The 15,774-nt window shown below is 59.1% G+C and overlaps 3 protein-coding genes across 3 annotated transcripts; all 3 read left to right on the forward strand.

Moving 5' to 3' along the window:
• Positions 1-127: 127 nt before the first annotated feature.
• LOC129735594 (acrosin-like) lies at positions 128-2,449 on the forward strand (the record flags this gene model as incomplete). Its single annotated transcript, XM_055704827.1, has 6 exons — positions 128-178; positions 295-347; positions 485-685; positions 947-1,221; positions 1,499-1,644; positions 2,114-2,449. Coding segments are annotated over exons 1-6 (1,062 nt in total), but the record flags the coding sequence as incomplete, so codon positions are not given.
• A 3,061-nt stretch (positions 2,450-5,510) lies between these two features.
• LOC129735595 (acrosin-like) lies at positions 5,511-7,832 on the forward strand (the record flags this gene model as incomplete). The annotated part of the gene is made up of 6 exons (XM_055704828.1): positions 5,511-5,561; positions 5,678-5,730; positions 5,868-6,068; positions 6,330-6,604; positions 6,882-7,027; positions 7,497-7,832. Coding segments are annotated over exons 1-6 (1,062 nt in total), but the record flags the coding sequence as incomplete, so codon positions are not given.
• Positions 7,833-10,893: 3,061 nt separating this feature from the next.
• Positions 10,894-13,215, forward strand: LOC129735596 (acrosin-like; the record flags this gene model as incomplete). The annotated part of the gene is made up of 6 exons (XM_055704829.1): positions 10,894-10,944; positions 11,061-11,113; positions 11,251-11,451; positions 11,713-11,987; positions 12,265-12,410; positions 12,880-13,215. Coding segments are annotated over exons 1-6 (1,062 nt in total), but the record flags the coding sequence as incomplete, so codon positions are not given.
• Positions 13,216-15,774: the final 2,559 nt, after the last annotated feature.

Raw genomic sequence — 15,774 nt, forward strand, 5'->3', positions numbered from 1 at the left:
ACTCTGTGACATCACCCCCGGGGCCAAGGGCATCCTGGGCAACGTGAGTTCGGGGGGCAGTATGTTGGCGGCTGCACTGGCGGTGACAAGCCCTCCTCCTTGCAGCTGCCACGTGTCACTGGCAGGGATGGATTTGCTGCGCCTCCTCCTCATCCTGCTGGCCATGTGCTGTCCTGCGTACGGCACATGGGACAGCTGTGGGTAAGTGGCCCGAGGCTCTGGGAGGGAGCTTGGGCAAGCCCTTGTGGGCTTGGCTGGAGGGCAGCCAGTGTGGGAGGCTCATTTCCTTGCCAGCACGCAGGCTGTTGGCAGTACTCACCTACGGGGCTAAAGCAGAAAGAGGCAGGGTGTGGACACACACGTGCCCCACAGGCTTCCCCAGCCCTGCTGGCCAGGCAGCGCCTTGTGGGGAGGGAAGACGGCTGACTGTGAGCCGTAGGGGCGCCAGCCATCCAGCAGGACACTAAGGAGTTTCTCTTTACAGAGGGACCTGCGGGCTCCGGCCCATGGCTTTTCAGTACGGCATGTCGCGCGTCGTGGGTGGCACAGATGCCCAGGCAGGGGCCTGGCCCTGGATCGTCAGCATCCAGAATCCCTGGCAAGCGGGCACGGGTCATACCTGCGGAGGCTCCCTCATCAGCGCACAGTGGGTCCTGACAGCAGCCCACTGCTTCATCGAGGCCAGGTAAGGCGCCACTGGGAACGCGCATAGCCCCACAACACTAGCGCTTGCCCCGTGCGCAGCAGCACGGGCTACTCCCGCCCCGTTTCCTCGCAGGACACCCAGGGCCTGGGTGCTCCTTGAGCCTAAGGCACGCGAGGCCAGTCACACCCTCCCGAGCGCTGCTCTCCTCTCTCCCTCGTCAAGCGGAAGGCAGGGCAACGGCTGGGCTGCTGCAGCACGTGGCTGTGCTCCCTCTGAGTCCTCTCCCCATTTGCCTTCCAGCTACATCACCATGTGGCGCGTGGTGATCGGTGCCACGCGGCTGACTCAGCTGGGCCCTGAGGCCCAGGTGCGCAACATCAAGCGGCTGCTCCTTCACCAAGGCTACAGTAACATCACGCAGAGGAACGACATTGCCTTGCTGGAGCTGGACCAGCCTGTGCAGTGCAACGCCTACGTTCAGCTTGCCTGCGTGCCCGATGCCTCGCTGAGAGTCTCGCAGCTGAAAAACTGCTACATCAGCGGCTGGGGTGCCACGACTGCAAGATGTGAGTACCGCGGAAGTACTCGTGTGCCGAGCGCAAGCTTGGCACGCTCGGGGCCATTGCTTGGGCTTCCTGACAGCAGAGGCCAGAGCCCGAGTCAGCCTGCGGGGACGTATGCCTCTTGAGAGATGGGCCTGAGCCCTTTCCCCAGAGCAAGGCGGAAGGCAAATGCCGCTATAACGCCTCTCAGGATGCAAAGCCAAGCGCGGGCGAGGCAAGGGATTCCGCCAGGCAGGGGAGGAGAAGTGCCAGTGAGCTGCTGCTTGCTAATTCCTTCCTGTGCTCGCAGCTGGACGATCAACGGATGTGCTGCAGGAGGCCCAGGTCCGCCTCATTGATGTCAACGTCTGTAACAGCAGCCGGTGGTACAGAGGGGCCATCCACACGCACAACGTCTGTGCTGGCTATCCGCAGGGCGGCATTGACACCTGCCAGGTAGGAGTGTGCTACGAGCCAAGCCCCGTAGCACAGGCAGCCCCGCCACACGCAACTACGCCAACATGGCCCGGCATGTGCTTGGCCTGGCCAGTGCCCCTCCCACTTCAGGTCCCCACCGCCGGGGGGGCTTATACCCCCTTCCCCATCGGCAGGCCCCTGCCCAGTGCCCCTCTTGTCCCAGAGGCATGGCACTCTGCCCAGAAAGCCCTCCTAGTGTTCCTGGCAGCCCACGGCTCCCCATCCCAAGCCTGCCACAGCTCTCTTCCACACACCCACCATCACCGTGCAGTGAGGAGAGCCAGCCCCACCTTACAAGCCCACCACCCCTTCCCAGGCAAGGCTCGCTCGACACAGCCTCGCTCTGCAGGGAACACAGCTCCGGCAGGTGCCGTCAGAGAGAAGGAGCCAACCCCCGTGCTGACGGTGGCCACCCAACAACCCCTTTGTCCTCTCTCCTCCTCTGCAGGGGGACAGCGGTGGGCCTCTCGTGTGCCAAGACAGCAGTGCAGACTACTTCTGGCTTGTTGGGGTCACCAGCTGGGGGAGAGGCTGTGCCCGAGCCAGGCAGCCCGGAGTCTACACCTCCACTCAGCACTTCTACGACTGGATCCTGCTACAGATGGGCCTGCGCCCAGCAGTGAGGGCTACTCCAACAGCACGCGCTTGGAGTCATTTTGTCACCACGTCAAGCCCCGTTCCGAGGCCAAGGCCCACAGCAGCGCAGTCGGGCGGCTCCTGCCCATTTCCAGTCCAGAAGCTGCTGGACTTCTTTAGCCAGCTGCAGGAGCTCCTGCAGTACCTAAGGGGAAAAACGGTGTGAGCAGCAGGACAAACGGCACGCAGGGCAGGCTGCAGTGTGCCACCACCGTTTCCTTTGGGGCAATGCCTGCCGATGCAAAGGCCACCTCAGCGTCAAAGAGCTGCTCTGCCCTGCGCCCGTGCCTCGGGACGCACACACCTGATGAGGCTGACCACGTGCTTGAAATAAAATGTTTCGGTGCTCACAGCAAACCAGGCTTCAGCTCAAGTCAGTCTCCTGTGCGAGGCAAGGACGTCCACGCCCGGCACCTGCCAAGCGAGGCAGGCTGCAGGCAGACAAGGCGGGCACAAAGGGAAAGAGTCCCTGCAAAGGGCTGAAAGTGGGCCTGCTCAGGGAGGAGGGGGAGGCTGCACTGGAGGAAGGGAACACAGGTCATCACGGGCTGGAGGGCTTGGGGAAAGGAGCTGGAAACACAGAACGTCTTTGGCCAGCTCCTGGTGGGATCCCGCTGCGCTTGTGGATGAGCCACAAGTGACCTTGAAACTGGACTCTCGTGACCCAGGACAGACGCGTCTGGAAAGACCCAAGGGTTGCACTGAGGATTTGGGGAAGGAGCTTGCCTTCGAGCCCCACATATGCCACAGACTTCATTTCCATCCTGTGTCGCGGTTTAACCCCGGCCGGCAACCAAACACTACCGGCAACCAAACGCCACGCAGCCACTTGCGCACTCCCCCCCACCCGGAGGGGTGGGGAGGAGAATCAGAAAGCAATGTAAAAGTGGAGGGTTGAGATAAGAACAATGTAATAATTTAAACAGAAGAAAGAGTGAAGAACAACAGTAACAATACCAAGAAGAAGAACAACAATAACAATTAGGATGGAAAGGTGGGGGAAAAGGGTAAAATCAAAAGGAAGGGAGAAGGAAAAAAAGGAAATGATGCCCAGTACAACTGCTCACCACCCGCTGACCGATGCCCAGCCAGTCCCTGAGCAAGAATCCCCCCACCAGCTAACCCTCCAAGTTTCTATACCAAGCATGACGTCCCACGGGATGGAATACCTCTGTGGCTGGTTCAGGTCAGCTGACCTGGCTGTGTCCCTGCCCAGTCTCTTGTGCCCCTCCAGCACTCTGGCTGGCAAGGCCCAAGAAACCAAAAAGGCCTTGACTTAGCAGAAACGCTAGGCAGCAACAACCGAAAACATCAGTGCGGCTACCAACATTGTTCTCACATCATAGCCAAAACACAGCACTTCACTAGCTACGAAGAAGAAAGTTAACTCCATGCCAGCTGAAACCAGGACACGGGGCCATCTCCTACTCGGCATGTGCTGCACAGGTCTTTGTAGCCTTCTTGATTGGTGCTGACGTGCGGAATCAAACTCTACATCTCAAGGAGGGTTATCAAGCAGGTATGTTTATCGGGGCTCCGGCTGCAAGGGGGATCGCTCCTCCTCACTTGCACACCCAGGGCTTAAGTAAGCAGATCCCTATTACACAGAAGCATACATATTCATTAAAATTCCCAAGAAAAGGCGGGGTTATTACCATTCGGTCCAGGAACTCAGTATCATAAGCCTCCTCACTCTGGCGCGGGTGCATTGACACCTGCTGGTCCTGGGCTGGGCTCTCTGGGAGGAAGGCTCGCACCCTTCCTCAGGATGTACTTTTCCCTTTGGCGCGCAGTGCTGAGGAGTCCACACCAGCAAGCGCAGAGCCAGGTTGTACTGGTTCTCTTCCCGGCTCGTACATCTTGCAGACAACATAGTTCTTGCTTACAACGTAGCTAGTCGATCGGTATCGACACGTGCAGACCGTAGTGTCCTTGTTAGTCAGTCTGTTAAACACAAGTGCTGAAGCACCAGTTGCAAGGTCTGCATATTTACCGAATGATTTTCAGCTTGAACTATCTCCGTGCAGAGTCTTTACTTCTGAGCGTCATGGCCTGTGACCGCCTTGCTGCCATCCGAAAAGCCCTGCACACTGGGACCCTCCTAGGTGGCAGAGCTTGTGTCCACACGGCAGCAGCTGCCTTGGGCCAGGGGGTTGCTCAGCCCAGCAGCACCAGCAAGTGTGGAATTGAAACCGGGAGCGAAGCCGCTAAGACAAAACCAGTATCCTACGAAGTTGGAATCCTGGCTCGGACTGGAGCCTAGAAGTCATAATTGCCTAAAACAGGGGTTGTTGCAAAGCCACATGCCCAGGAGCAGCATGTAGTACAACATCTAAGGGCTGTTAATCAAATAGCGATTGACCAACACCCGGTGCTGCCTAATCCTCCCACTTTCTCAACAGCGACAGGGGATTCTAATGTCTGTTTTACAGCATTGGACTTCGAAGGCGCCTTTTTGGCGTTCTGATTGTATGTCCTCGGCCGTGCGTAGCAGGTGCCACAGCTGCCCTCTTCAGTGTTGGTCCAGAACCACAATCCAACCCAGAGAGAGCAGGGACACGAAGCCTGCCAGAGGGCGTTGCTGTGGCTGACATAGCCAGTGAGGACTGTGCTGCGTGTGCCTTTCCCTGTGCTGCGTGCAGGAAGGTTGGCACTGCTGGGCTAGGCTTGGCTTATTTGGCTTGCCCGTAACTGCTTGCCTGCCACGACCATCAAGAGAGTGTCTCTTCAAGAGCCAAGCACGCGCTTGCTGCCTCTAGTGGTTGCGTTCTCTGTTGTGTGTCTCTTTATTGGGCAGGAGCAGGTGGCAAAGGGCTGCCGAGAGCAGGGCGGCAGTGACCTTCGCAAAGAGGTAGCGCCGCCACGCTTGGTTTTTCCTGTGAGCTGTTAGCAGGCAGAGCCGGGAGCCAGGCGCTGCTGCCTGCCACGGGGCCGGCCCACCCTCATCGCGCAAAGGGAGCATTCCACGGGGCTCTGTGGGGGCTGAGCGATGCCAGCTCCTGCCTCCCGTCCTGCTTGGAACCCCTCCTGTTGCCCCCCCTCCCCGCAGAGGCCACCACGCCCAGCCCCGTGGCAACCAGCCACTCTGTGACATCACCCCCGGGGCCAAGGGCATCCTGGGCAACGTGAGTTCGGGGGGCAGTATGTTGGCGGCTGTACTGGCGGTGACAAGCCCTCCTCCTTGCAGCTGCCACGTGTCACTGGCAGGGATGGATTTGCTGCGCCTCCTCCTCATCCTGCTGGCCATGTGCTGTCCTGCGTACGGCACATGGGACAGCTGTGGGTAAGTGGCCCGAGGCTCTGGGAGGGAGCTTGGGCAAGCCCTTGTGGGCTTGGCTGGAGGGCAGCCAGTGTGGGAGGCTCATTTCCTTGCCAGCACGCAGGCTGTTGGCAGTACTCACCTACGGGGCTAAAGCAGAAAGAGGCAGGGTGTGGACACACACGTGCCCCACAGGCTTCCCCAGCCCTGCTGGCCAGGCAGCGCCTTGTGGGGAGGGAAGACGGCTGACCGTGAGCCGTAGGGGCGCCAGCCATCCAGCAGGACACTAAGGAGTTTCTCTTTACAGAGGGACCTGCGGGCTCCGGCCCATGGCTTTTCAGTACGGCATGTCGCGCGTCGTGGGTGGCACAGATGCCCAGGCAGGGGCCTGGCCCTGGATCGTCAGCATCCAGAATCCCTGGCAAGCGGGCACGGGTCATACCTGCGGAGGCTCCCTCATCAGCGCACAGTGGGTCCTGACAGCAGCCCACTGCTTCATCGAGGCCAGGTAAGGCGCCACTGGGAACGCGCATAGCCCCACAACACTAGCGCTTGCCCCGTGCGCAGCAGCACGGGCTACTCCCGCCCCCTTTCCTCGCAGGACACCCAGGGCCTGGGTGCTCCTTGAGCCTAAGGCACGCGAGGCCAGTCACACCCTCCCGAGCGCTGCTCTCCTCTCTCCCTCGTCAAGCGGAAGGCAGGGCAACGGCTGGGCTGCTGCAGCACGTGGCTGTGCTCCCTCTGAGTCCTCTCCCCATTTGCCTTCCAGCTACATCACCATGTGGCGCGTGGTGATCGGTGCCACGCGGCTGACTCAGCTGGGCCCTGAGGCCCAGGTGCGCAACATCAAGCGGCTGCTCCTTCACCAAGGCTACAGTAACATCACGCAGAGGAACGACATTGCCTTGCTGGAGCTGGACCAGCCTGTGCAGTGCAACGCCTACGTTCAGCTTGCCTGCGTGCCCGATGCCTCGCTGAGAGTCTCGCAGCTGAAAAACTGCTACATCAGCGGCTGGGGTGCCACGACTGCAAGATGTGAGTACCGCGGAAGTACTCGTGTGCCGAGCGCAAGCTTGGCACGCTCGGGGCCATTGCTTGGGCTTCCTGACAGCAGAGGCCAGAGCCCGAGTCAGCCTGCGGGGACATATGCCTCTTGAGAGATGGGCCTGAGCCCTTTCCCCAGAGCAAGGCGGAAGGCAAATGCCGCTATAACGCCTCTCAGGATGCAAAGCCAAGCGCGGGCGAGGCAAGGGATTCCACCAGGCAGGGGAGGAGAAGTGCCAGTGAGCTGCTGCTTGCTAATTCCTTCCTGTGCTCGCAGCTGGACGATCAACGGATGTGCTGCAGGAGGCCCAGGTCCGCCTCATTGATGTCAACGTCTGTAACAGCAGCCGGTGGTACAGAGGGGCCATCCACACGCACAACGTCTGTGCTGGCTATCCGCAGGGCGGCATTGACACCTGCCAGGTAGGAGCGTGCTACGAGCCAAGCCCCGTAGCACAGGCAGCCCCGCCACACGCAACTACGCCAACATGGCCCGGCATGTGCTTGGCCTGGCCAGTGCCCCTCCCACTTCAGGTCCCCACCGCCGGGGGGGCTTATACCCCCTTCCCCATCGGCAGGCCCCTGCCCAGTGCCCCTCTTGTCCCAGAGGCATGGCACTCTGCCCAGAAAGCCCTCCTAGTGTTCCTGGCAGCCCACGGCTCCCCATCCCAAGCCTGCCACAGCTCTCTTCCACACACCCACCATCACCGTGCAGTGAGGAGAGCCAGCCCCACCTTACAAGCCCACCACCCCTTCCCAGGCAAGGCTCGCTCGACACAGCCTCGCTCTGCAGGGAACACAGCTCCGGCAGGTGCCGTCAGAGAGAAGGAGCCAACCCCCGTGCTGACGGTGGCCACCCAACAACCCCTTTGTCCTCTCTCCTCCTCTGCAGGGGGACAGCGGTGGGCCTCTCGTGTGCCAAGACAGCAGTGCAGACTACTTCTGGCTTGTTGGGGTCACCAGCTGGGGGAGAGGCTGTGCCCGAGCCAGGCAGCCCGGAGTCTACACCTCCACTCAGCACTTCTACGACTGGATCCTGCTACAGATGGGCCTGCGCCCAGCAGTGAGGGCTACTCCAACAGCACGCGCTTGGAGTCATTTTGTCACCACGTCAAGCCCCGTTCCGAGGCCAAGGCCCACAGCAGCGCAGTCGGGCGGCTCCTGCCCATTTCCAGTCCAGAAGCTGCTGGACTTCTTTAGCCGGCTGCAGGAGCTCCTGCAGTACCTAAGGGGAAAAACGGTGTGAGCAGCAGGACAAACGGCACGCAGGGCAGGCTGCAGTGTGCCACCACCGTTTCCTTTGGGGCAATGCCTGCCGATGCAAAGGCCACCTCAGCGTCAAAGGGCTGCTCTGCCCTGCGCCCGTGCCTCGGGACGCACACACCTGATGAGGCTGACCACGTGCTTGAAATAAAATGTTTCGGTGCTCACAGCAAACCAGGCTTCAGCTCAAGTCAGTCTCCTGTGCGAGGCAAGGACGTCCACGCCCGGCACCTGCCAAGCGAGGCAGGCTGCAGGCAGACAAGGCGGGCACAAAGGGAAAGAGTCCCTGCAAAGGGCTGAAAGTGGGCCTGCTCAGGGAGGAGGGGGAGGCTGCACTGGAGGAAGGGAACACAGGTCATCACGGGCTGGAGGGCTTGGGGAAAGGAGCTGGAAACACAGAACGTCTTTGGCCAGCTCCTGGTGGGATCCCGCTGCGCTTGTGGATGAGCCACAAGTGACCTTGAAACTGGACTCTCGTGACCCAGGACAGACGCGTCTGGAAAGACCCAAGGGTTGCACTGAGGATTTGGGGAAGGAGCTTGCCTTCGAGCCCCACATATGCCACAGACTTCATTTCCATCCTGTGTCGCGGTTTAACCCCGGCCGGCAACCAAACACTACCGGCAACCAAACGCCACGCAGCCACTTGCGCACTCCCCCCCACCCGGAGGGGTGGGGAGGAGAATCAGAAAGCAATGTAAAAGTGGAGGGTTGAGATAAGAACAATGTAATAATTTAAACAGAAGAAAGAGTGAAGAACAACAGTAACAATACCAAGAAGAAGAACAACAATAACAATTAGGATGGAAAGGTGGGGGAAAAGGGTAAAATCAAAAGGAAGGGAGAAGGAAAAAAAGGAAATGATGCCCAGTACAACTGCTCACCACCCGCTGACCGATGCCCAGCCAGTCCCTGAGCAAGAATCCCCCCACCAGCTAACCCTCCAAGTTTCTATACCAAGCATGACGTCCCACGGGATGGAATACCTCTGTGGCTGGTTCAGGTCAGCTGACCTGGCTGTGTCCCTGCCCAGTCTCTTGTGCCCCTCCAGCACTCTGGCTGGCAAGGCCCAAGAAACCAAAAAGGCCTTGACTTAGCAGAAACGCTAGGCAGCAACAACCGAAAACATCAGTGCGGCTACCAACATTGTTCTCACATCATAGCCAAAACACAGCACTTCACTAGCTACGAAGAAGAAAGTTAACTCCATGCCAGCTGAAACCAGGACACGGGGCCATCTCCTACTCGGCATGTGCTGCACAGGTCTTTGTAGCCTTCTTGATTGGTGCTGACGTGCGGAATCAAACTCTACATCTCAAGGAGGGTTATCAAGCAGGTATGTTTATCGGGGCTCCGGCTGCAAGGGGGATCGCTCCTCCTCACTTGCACACCCAGGGCTTAAGTAAGCAGATCCCTATTACACAGAAGCATACATATTCATTAAAATTCCCAAGAAAAGGCGGGGTTATTACCATTCGGTCCAGGAACTCAGTATCATAAGCCTCCTCACTCTGGCGCGGGTGCATTGACACCTGCTGGTCCTGGGCTGGGCTCTCTGGGAGGAAGGCTCGCACCCTTCCTCAGGATGTACTTTTCCCTTTGGCGCGCAGTGCTGAGGAGTCCACACCAGCAAGCGCAGAGCCAGGTTGTACTGGTTCTCTTCCCGGCTCGTACATCTTGCAGACAACATAGTTCTTGCTTACAACGTAGCTAGTCGATCGGTATCGACACGTGCAGACCGTAGTGTCCTTGTTAGTCAGTCTGTTAAACACAAGTGCTGAAGCACCAGTTGCAAGGTCTGCATATTTACCGAATGATTTTCAGCTTGAACTATCTCCGTGCAGAGTCTTTACTTCTGAGCGTCATGGCCTGTGACCGCCTTGCTGCCATCCGAAAAGCCCTGCACACTGGGACCCTCCTAGGTGGCAGAGCTTGTGTCCACACGGCAGCAGCTGCCTTGGGCCAGGGGGTTGCTCAGCCCAGCAGCACCAGCAAGTGTGGAATTGAAACCGGGAGCGAAGCCGCTAAGACAAAACCAGTATCCTACGAAGTTGGAATCCTGGCTCGGACTGGAGCCTAGAAGTCATAATTGCCTAAAACAGGGGTTGTTGCAAAGCCACATGCCCAGGAGCAGCATGTAGTACAACATCTAAGGGCTGTTAATCAAATAGCGATTGACCAACACCCGGTGCTGCCTAATCCTCCCACTTTCTCAACAGCGACAGGGGATTCTAATGTCTGTTTTACAGCATTGGACTTCGAAGGCGCCTTTTTGGCGTTCTGATTGTATGTCCTCGGCCGTGCGTAGCAGGTGCCACAGCTGCCCTCTTCAGTGTTGGTCCAGAACCACAATCCAACCCAGAGAGAGCAGGGACACGAAGCCTGCCAGAGGGCGTTGCTGTGGCTGACATAGCCAGTGAGGACTGTGCTGCGTGTGCCTTTCCCTGTGCTGCGTGCAGGAAGGTTGGCACTGCTGGGCTAGGCTTGGCTTATTTGGCTTGCCCGTCACTGCTTGCCTGCCACGACCATCAAGAGAGTGTCTCTTCAAGAGCCAAGCAGGCGCGTGCTGCCTCTAGTGGTTGCGTTCTCTGTTGTGTGTCTCTTTATTGGGCAGGAGCAGGTGGCAAAGGGCTGCCGAGAGCAGGGCGGCAGTGACCTTCGCAAAGAGGTAGCGCCGCCACGCTTGGTTTTTCCTGTGAGCTGTTAGCAGGCAGAGCCGGGAGCCAGGCGCTGCTGCCTGCCACGGGGCCGGCCCACCCTCATCGCGCAAAGGGAGCATTCCACGGGGCTCTGTGGGGGCTGAGCGATGCCAGCTCCTGCCTCCCGTCCTGCTTGGAACCCCTCCTGTTGCCCCCCCTCCCCGCAGAGGCCACCACGCCCAGCCCCGTGGCAACCAGCCACTCTGTGACATCACCCCCGGGGCCAAGGGCATCCTGGGCAACGTGAGTTCGGGGGGCAGTATGTTGGCGGCTGTACTGGCGGTGACAAGCCCTCCTCCTTGCAGCTGCCACGTGTCACTGGCAGGGATGGATTTGCTGCGCCTCCTCCTCATCCTGCTGGCCATGTGCTGTCCTGCGTACGGCACATGGGACAGCTGTGGGTAAGTGGCCCGAGGCTCTGGGAGGGAGCTTGGGCAAGCCCTTGTGGGCTTGGCTGGAGGGCAGCCAGTGTGGGAGGCTCATTTCCTTGCCAGCACGCAGGCTGTTGGCAGTACTCACCTACGGGGCTAAAGCAGAAAGAGGCAGGGTGTGGACACACACGTGCCCCACAGGCTTCCCCAGCCCTGCTGGCCAGGCAGCGCCTTGTGGGGAGGGAAGACGGCTGACCGTGAGCCGTAGGGGCGCCAGCCATCCAGCAGGACACTAAGGAGTTTCTCTTTACAGAGGGACCTGCGGGCTCCGGCCCATGGCTTTTCAGTACGGCATGTCGCGCGTCGTGGGTGGCACAGATGCCCAGGCAGGGGCCTGGCCCTGGATCGTCAGCATCCAGAATCCCTGGCAAGCGGGCACGGGTCATACCTGCGGAGGCTCCCTCATCAGCGCACAGTGGGTCCTGACAGCAGCCCACTGCTTCATCGAGGCCAGGTAAGGCGCCACTGGGAACGCGCATAGCCCCACAACACTAGCGCTTGCCCCGTGCGCAGCAGCACGGGCTACTCCCGCCCCGTTTCCTCGCAGGACACCCAGGGCCTGGGTGCTCCTTGAGCCTAAGGCACGCGAGGCCAGTCACACCCTCCCGAGCGCTGCTCTCCTCTCTCCCTCGTCAAGCGGAAGGCAGGGCAACGGCTGGGCTGCTGCAGCACGTGGCTGTGCTCCCTCTGAGTCCTCTCCCCATTTGCCTTCCAGCTACATCACCATGTGGCGCGTGGTGATCGGTGCCACGCGGCTGACTCAGCTGGGCCCTGAGGCCCAGGTGCGCAACATCAAGCGGCTGCTCCTTCACCAAGGCTACAGTAACATCACGCAGAGGAACGACATTGCCTTGCTGGAGCTGGACCAGCCTGTGCAGTGCAACGCCTACGTTCAGCTTGCCTGCGTGCCCGATGCCTCGCTGAGAGTCTCGCAGCTGAAAAACTGCTACATCAGCGGCTGGGGTGCCACGACTGCAAGATGTGAGTACCGCGGAAGTACTCGTGTGCCGAGCGCAAGCTTGGCACGCTCGGGGCCATTGCTTGGGCTTCCTGACAGCAGAGGCCAGAGCCCGAGTCAGCCTGCGGGGACGTATGCCTCTTGAGAGATGGGCCTGAGCCCTTTCCCCAGAGCAAGGCGGAAGGCAAATGCCGCTATAACGCCTCTCAGGATGCAAAGCCAAGCGCGGGCGAGGCAAGGGATTCCGCCAGGCAGGGGAGGAGAAGTGCCAGTGAGCTGCTGCTTGCTAATTCCTTCCTGTGCTCGCAGCTGGACGATCAACGGATGTGCTGCAGGAGGCCCAGGTCCGCCTCATTGATGTCAACGTCTGTAACAGCAGCCGGTGGTACAGAGGGGCCATCCACACGCACAACGTCTGTGCTGGCTATCCGCAGGGCGGCATTGACACCTGCCAGGTAGGAGCGTGCTACGAGCCAAGCCCCGTAGCACAGGCAGCCCCGCCACACGCAACTACGCCAACATGGCCCGGCATGTGCTTGGCCTGGCCAGTGCCCCTCCCACTTCAGGTCCCCACCGCCGGGGGGGCTTATACCCCCTTCCCCATCGGCAGGCCCCTGCCCAGTGCCCCTCTTGTCCCAGAGGCATGGCACTCTGCCCAGAAAGCCCTCCTAGTGTTCCTGGCAGCCCACGGCTCCCCATCCCAAGCCTGCCACAGCTCTCTTCCACACACCCACCATCACCGTGCAGTGAGGAGAGCCAGCCCCACCTTACAAGCCCACCACCCCTTCCCAGGCAAGGCTCGCTCGACACAGCCTCGCTCTGCAGGGAACACAGCTCCGGCAGGTGCCGTCAGAGAGAAGGAGCCAACCCCCGTGCTGACGGTGGCCACCCAACAACCCCTTTGTCCTCTCTCCTCCTCTGCAGGGGGACAGCGGTGGGCCTCTCGTGTGCCAAGACAGCAGTGCAGACTACTTCTGGCTTGTTGGGGTCACCAGCTGGGGGAGAGGCTGTGCCCGAGCCAGGCAGCCCGGAGTCTACACCTCCACTCAGCACTTCTACGACTGGATCCTGCTACAGATGGGCCTGCGCCCAGCAGTGAGGGCTACTCCAACAGCACGCGCTTGGAGTCATTTTGTCACCACGTCAAGCCCCGTTCCGAGGCCAAGGCCCACAGCAGCGCAGTCGGGCGGCTCCTGCCCATTTCCAGTCCAGAAGCTGCTGGACTTCTTTAGCCGGCTGCAGGAGCTCCTGCAGTACCTAAGGGGAAAAACGGTGTGAGCAGCAGGACAAACGGCACGCAGGGCAGGCTGCAGTGTGCCACCACCGTTTCCTTTGGGGCAATGCCTGCCGATGCAAAGGCCACCTCAGCGTCAAAGGGCTGCTCTGCCCTGCGCCCGTGCCTCGGGACGCACACACCTGATGAGGCTGACCACGTGCTTGAAATAAAATGTTTCGGTGCTCACAGCAAACCAGGCTTTAGCTCAAGTCAGTCTCCTGTGCGAGGCAAGGACATCCACGCCCGGCACCTGCCACGCGAGGCAGGCTGCAGGCAGACAAGGCGGGCACAAAGGGAAAGAGTCCCTGCAAAGGGCTGAAAGTGGGCCTGCTCAGGGAGGAGGGGGAGGCTGCACTGGGGGAGGAAGGGAACACAGGTCATCACGGGCTGGAGGGCTTGGGGAAAGGAGCTGGAAACACAGAACGTCTTTGGCCAGCTCCTGGTGGGATCCCGCTGCGCTTGTGGATGAGCCACAAGTGACCTTGAAACTGGACTCTCGTGACCCAGGACAGACGCGTCTGGAAAGACCCAAGGGTTGCACTGAGGATTTGGGGAAGGAGCTTGCCTTCGAGCCCCACATATGCCACAGACTTCATTTCCATCCTGTGTCGCGGTTTAACCCCGGCCGGCAACCAAACACTACCGGCAACCAAACGCCACGCAGCCACTTGCGCACTCCCCCCCACCCGGAGGGGTGGGGAGGAGAATCAGAAAGCAATGTAAAAGTGGAGGGTTGAGATAAGAACAATGTAATAATTTAAACAGAAGAAAGAGTGAAGAACAACAGTAACAATACCAAGAAGAAGAACAACAATAACAATTAGGATGGAAAGGTGGGGGAAAAGGGTAAAATCAAAAGGAAGGGAGAAGGAAAAAAAGGAAATGATGCCCAGTACAACTGCTCACCACCCGCTGACCGATGCCCAGCCAGTCCCTGAGCAAGAATCCCCCCACCAGCTAACCCTCCAAGTTTCTATACCAAGCATGACGTCCCACGGGATGGAATACCTCTGTGGCTGGTTCAGGTCAGCTGACCTGCCTGTGTCCCTTCCCAGTCTCTTGTGCCCCTCCAGCACTCTGGCTGGCAAGGCCCAAGAAACCAAAAAGGCCTTGACTTAGCAGAAACGCTAGGCAGCAACAACCGAAAACATCAGTGCGGCTACCAACATTGTTCTCACATCATAGCCAAAACACAGCACTTCACTAGCTACGAAGAAGAAAGTTAACTCCATGCCAGCTGAAACCAGGACACGGGGCCATCTCCTACTCGGCATGTGCTGCACAGGTCTTTGTAGCCTTCTTGATTGGTGCTGACGTGCGGAATCAAACTCTACATCTCAAGGAGGGTTATCAAGCAGGTATGTTTATCGGGGCTCCGGCTGCAAGGGGGATCGCTCCTCCTCACTTGCACACCCAGGGCTTAAGTAAGCAGATCCCTATTACACAGAAGCATACATATTCATTAAAATTCCCAAGAAAAGGCGGGGTTATTACCATTCGGTCCAGGAACTCAGTATCATAAGCCTCCTCACTCTGGCGCGGGTGCATTGACACCTGCTGGTCCTGGGCTGGGCTCTCTGGGAGGAAGGCTCGCACCCTTCCTCAGGATGTACTTTTCCCTTTGGCGCGCAGTGCTGAGGAGTCCACACCAGCAAGCGCAGAGCCAGGTTGTACTGGTTCTCTTCCCGGCTCGTACATCTTGCAGACAACATAGTTCTTGCTTACAACGTAGCTAGTCGATCGGTATCGACACGTGCAGACCGTAGTGTCCTTGTTAGTCAGTCTGTTAAACACAAGTGCTGAAGCACCAGTTGCAAGGTCTGCATATTTACCGAATGATTTTCAGCTTGAACTATCTCCGTGCAGAGTCTTTACTTCTGAGCGTCATGGCCTGTGACCGCCTTGCTGCCATCCGAAAAGCCCTGCACACTGGGACCCTCCTAGGTGGCAGAGCTTGTGTCCACACGGCAGCAGCTGCCTTGGGCCAGGGGGTTGCTCAGCCCAGCAGCACCAGCAAGTGTGGAATTGAAACCGGGAGCGAAGCCGCTAAGACAAAACCAGTATCCTACGAAGTTGGAATCCTGGCTCGGACTGGAGCCTAGAAGTCATAATTGCCTAAAACAGGGGTTGTTGCAAAGCCACATGCCCAGGAGCAGCATGTAGTACAACATCTAAGGGCTGTTAATCAAATAGCGATTGACCAACACCCGGTGCTGCCTAATCCTCCCACTTTCTCAACAGCGACAGGGGATTCTAATGTCTGTTTTACAGCATTGGACTTCGAAGGCGCCTTTTTGGCGTTCTGATTGTATGTCCTCGGCCGTGCGTAGCAGGTGCCACAGCTGCCCTCTTCAGTGTTGGTCCAGAACCACAATCCAACCCAGAGAGAGCAGGGACACGAAGCCTGCCAGAGGGCGTTGCTGTGGCTGACATAGCCAGTGAGGACTGTGCTGCGTGTGCCTTTCCCTGTGCTGCGTGCAGGAAGGTTGGCACTGCTGGGCTAGGCTTGGCTTATTTGGCTTGCCCGTAACTGCTTGCCTGCC

Source organism: Falco cherrug, chromosome 3 (genome assembly GCF_023634085.1).
Source record: "Falco cherrug isolate bFalChe1 chromosome 3, bFalChe1.pri, whole genome shotgun sequence".
In the NCBI taxonomy this organism is placed as follows: domain Eukaryota; kingdom Metazoa; phylum Chordata; class Aves; order Falconiformes; family Falconidae; genus Falco; species Falco cherrug.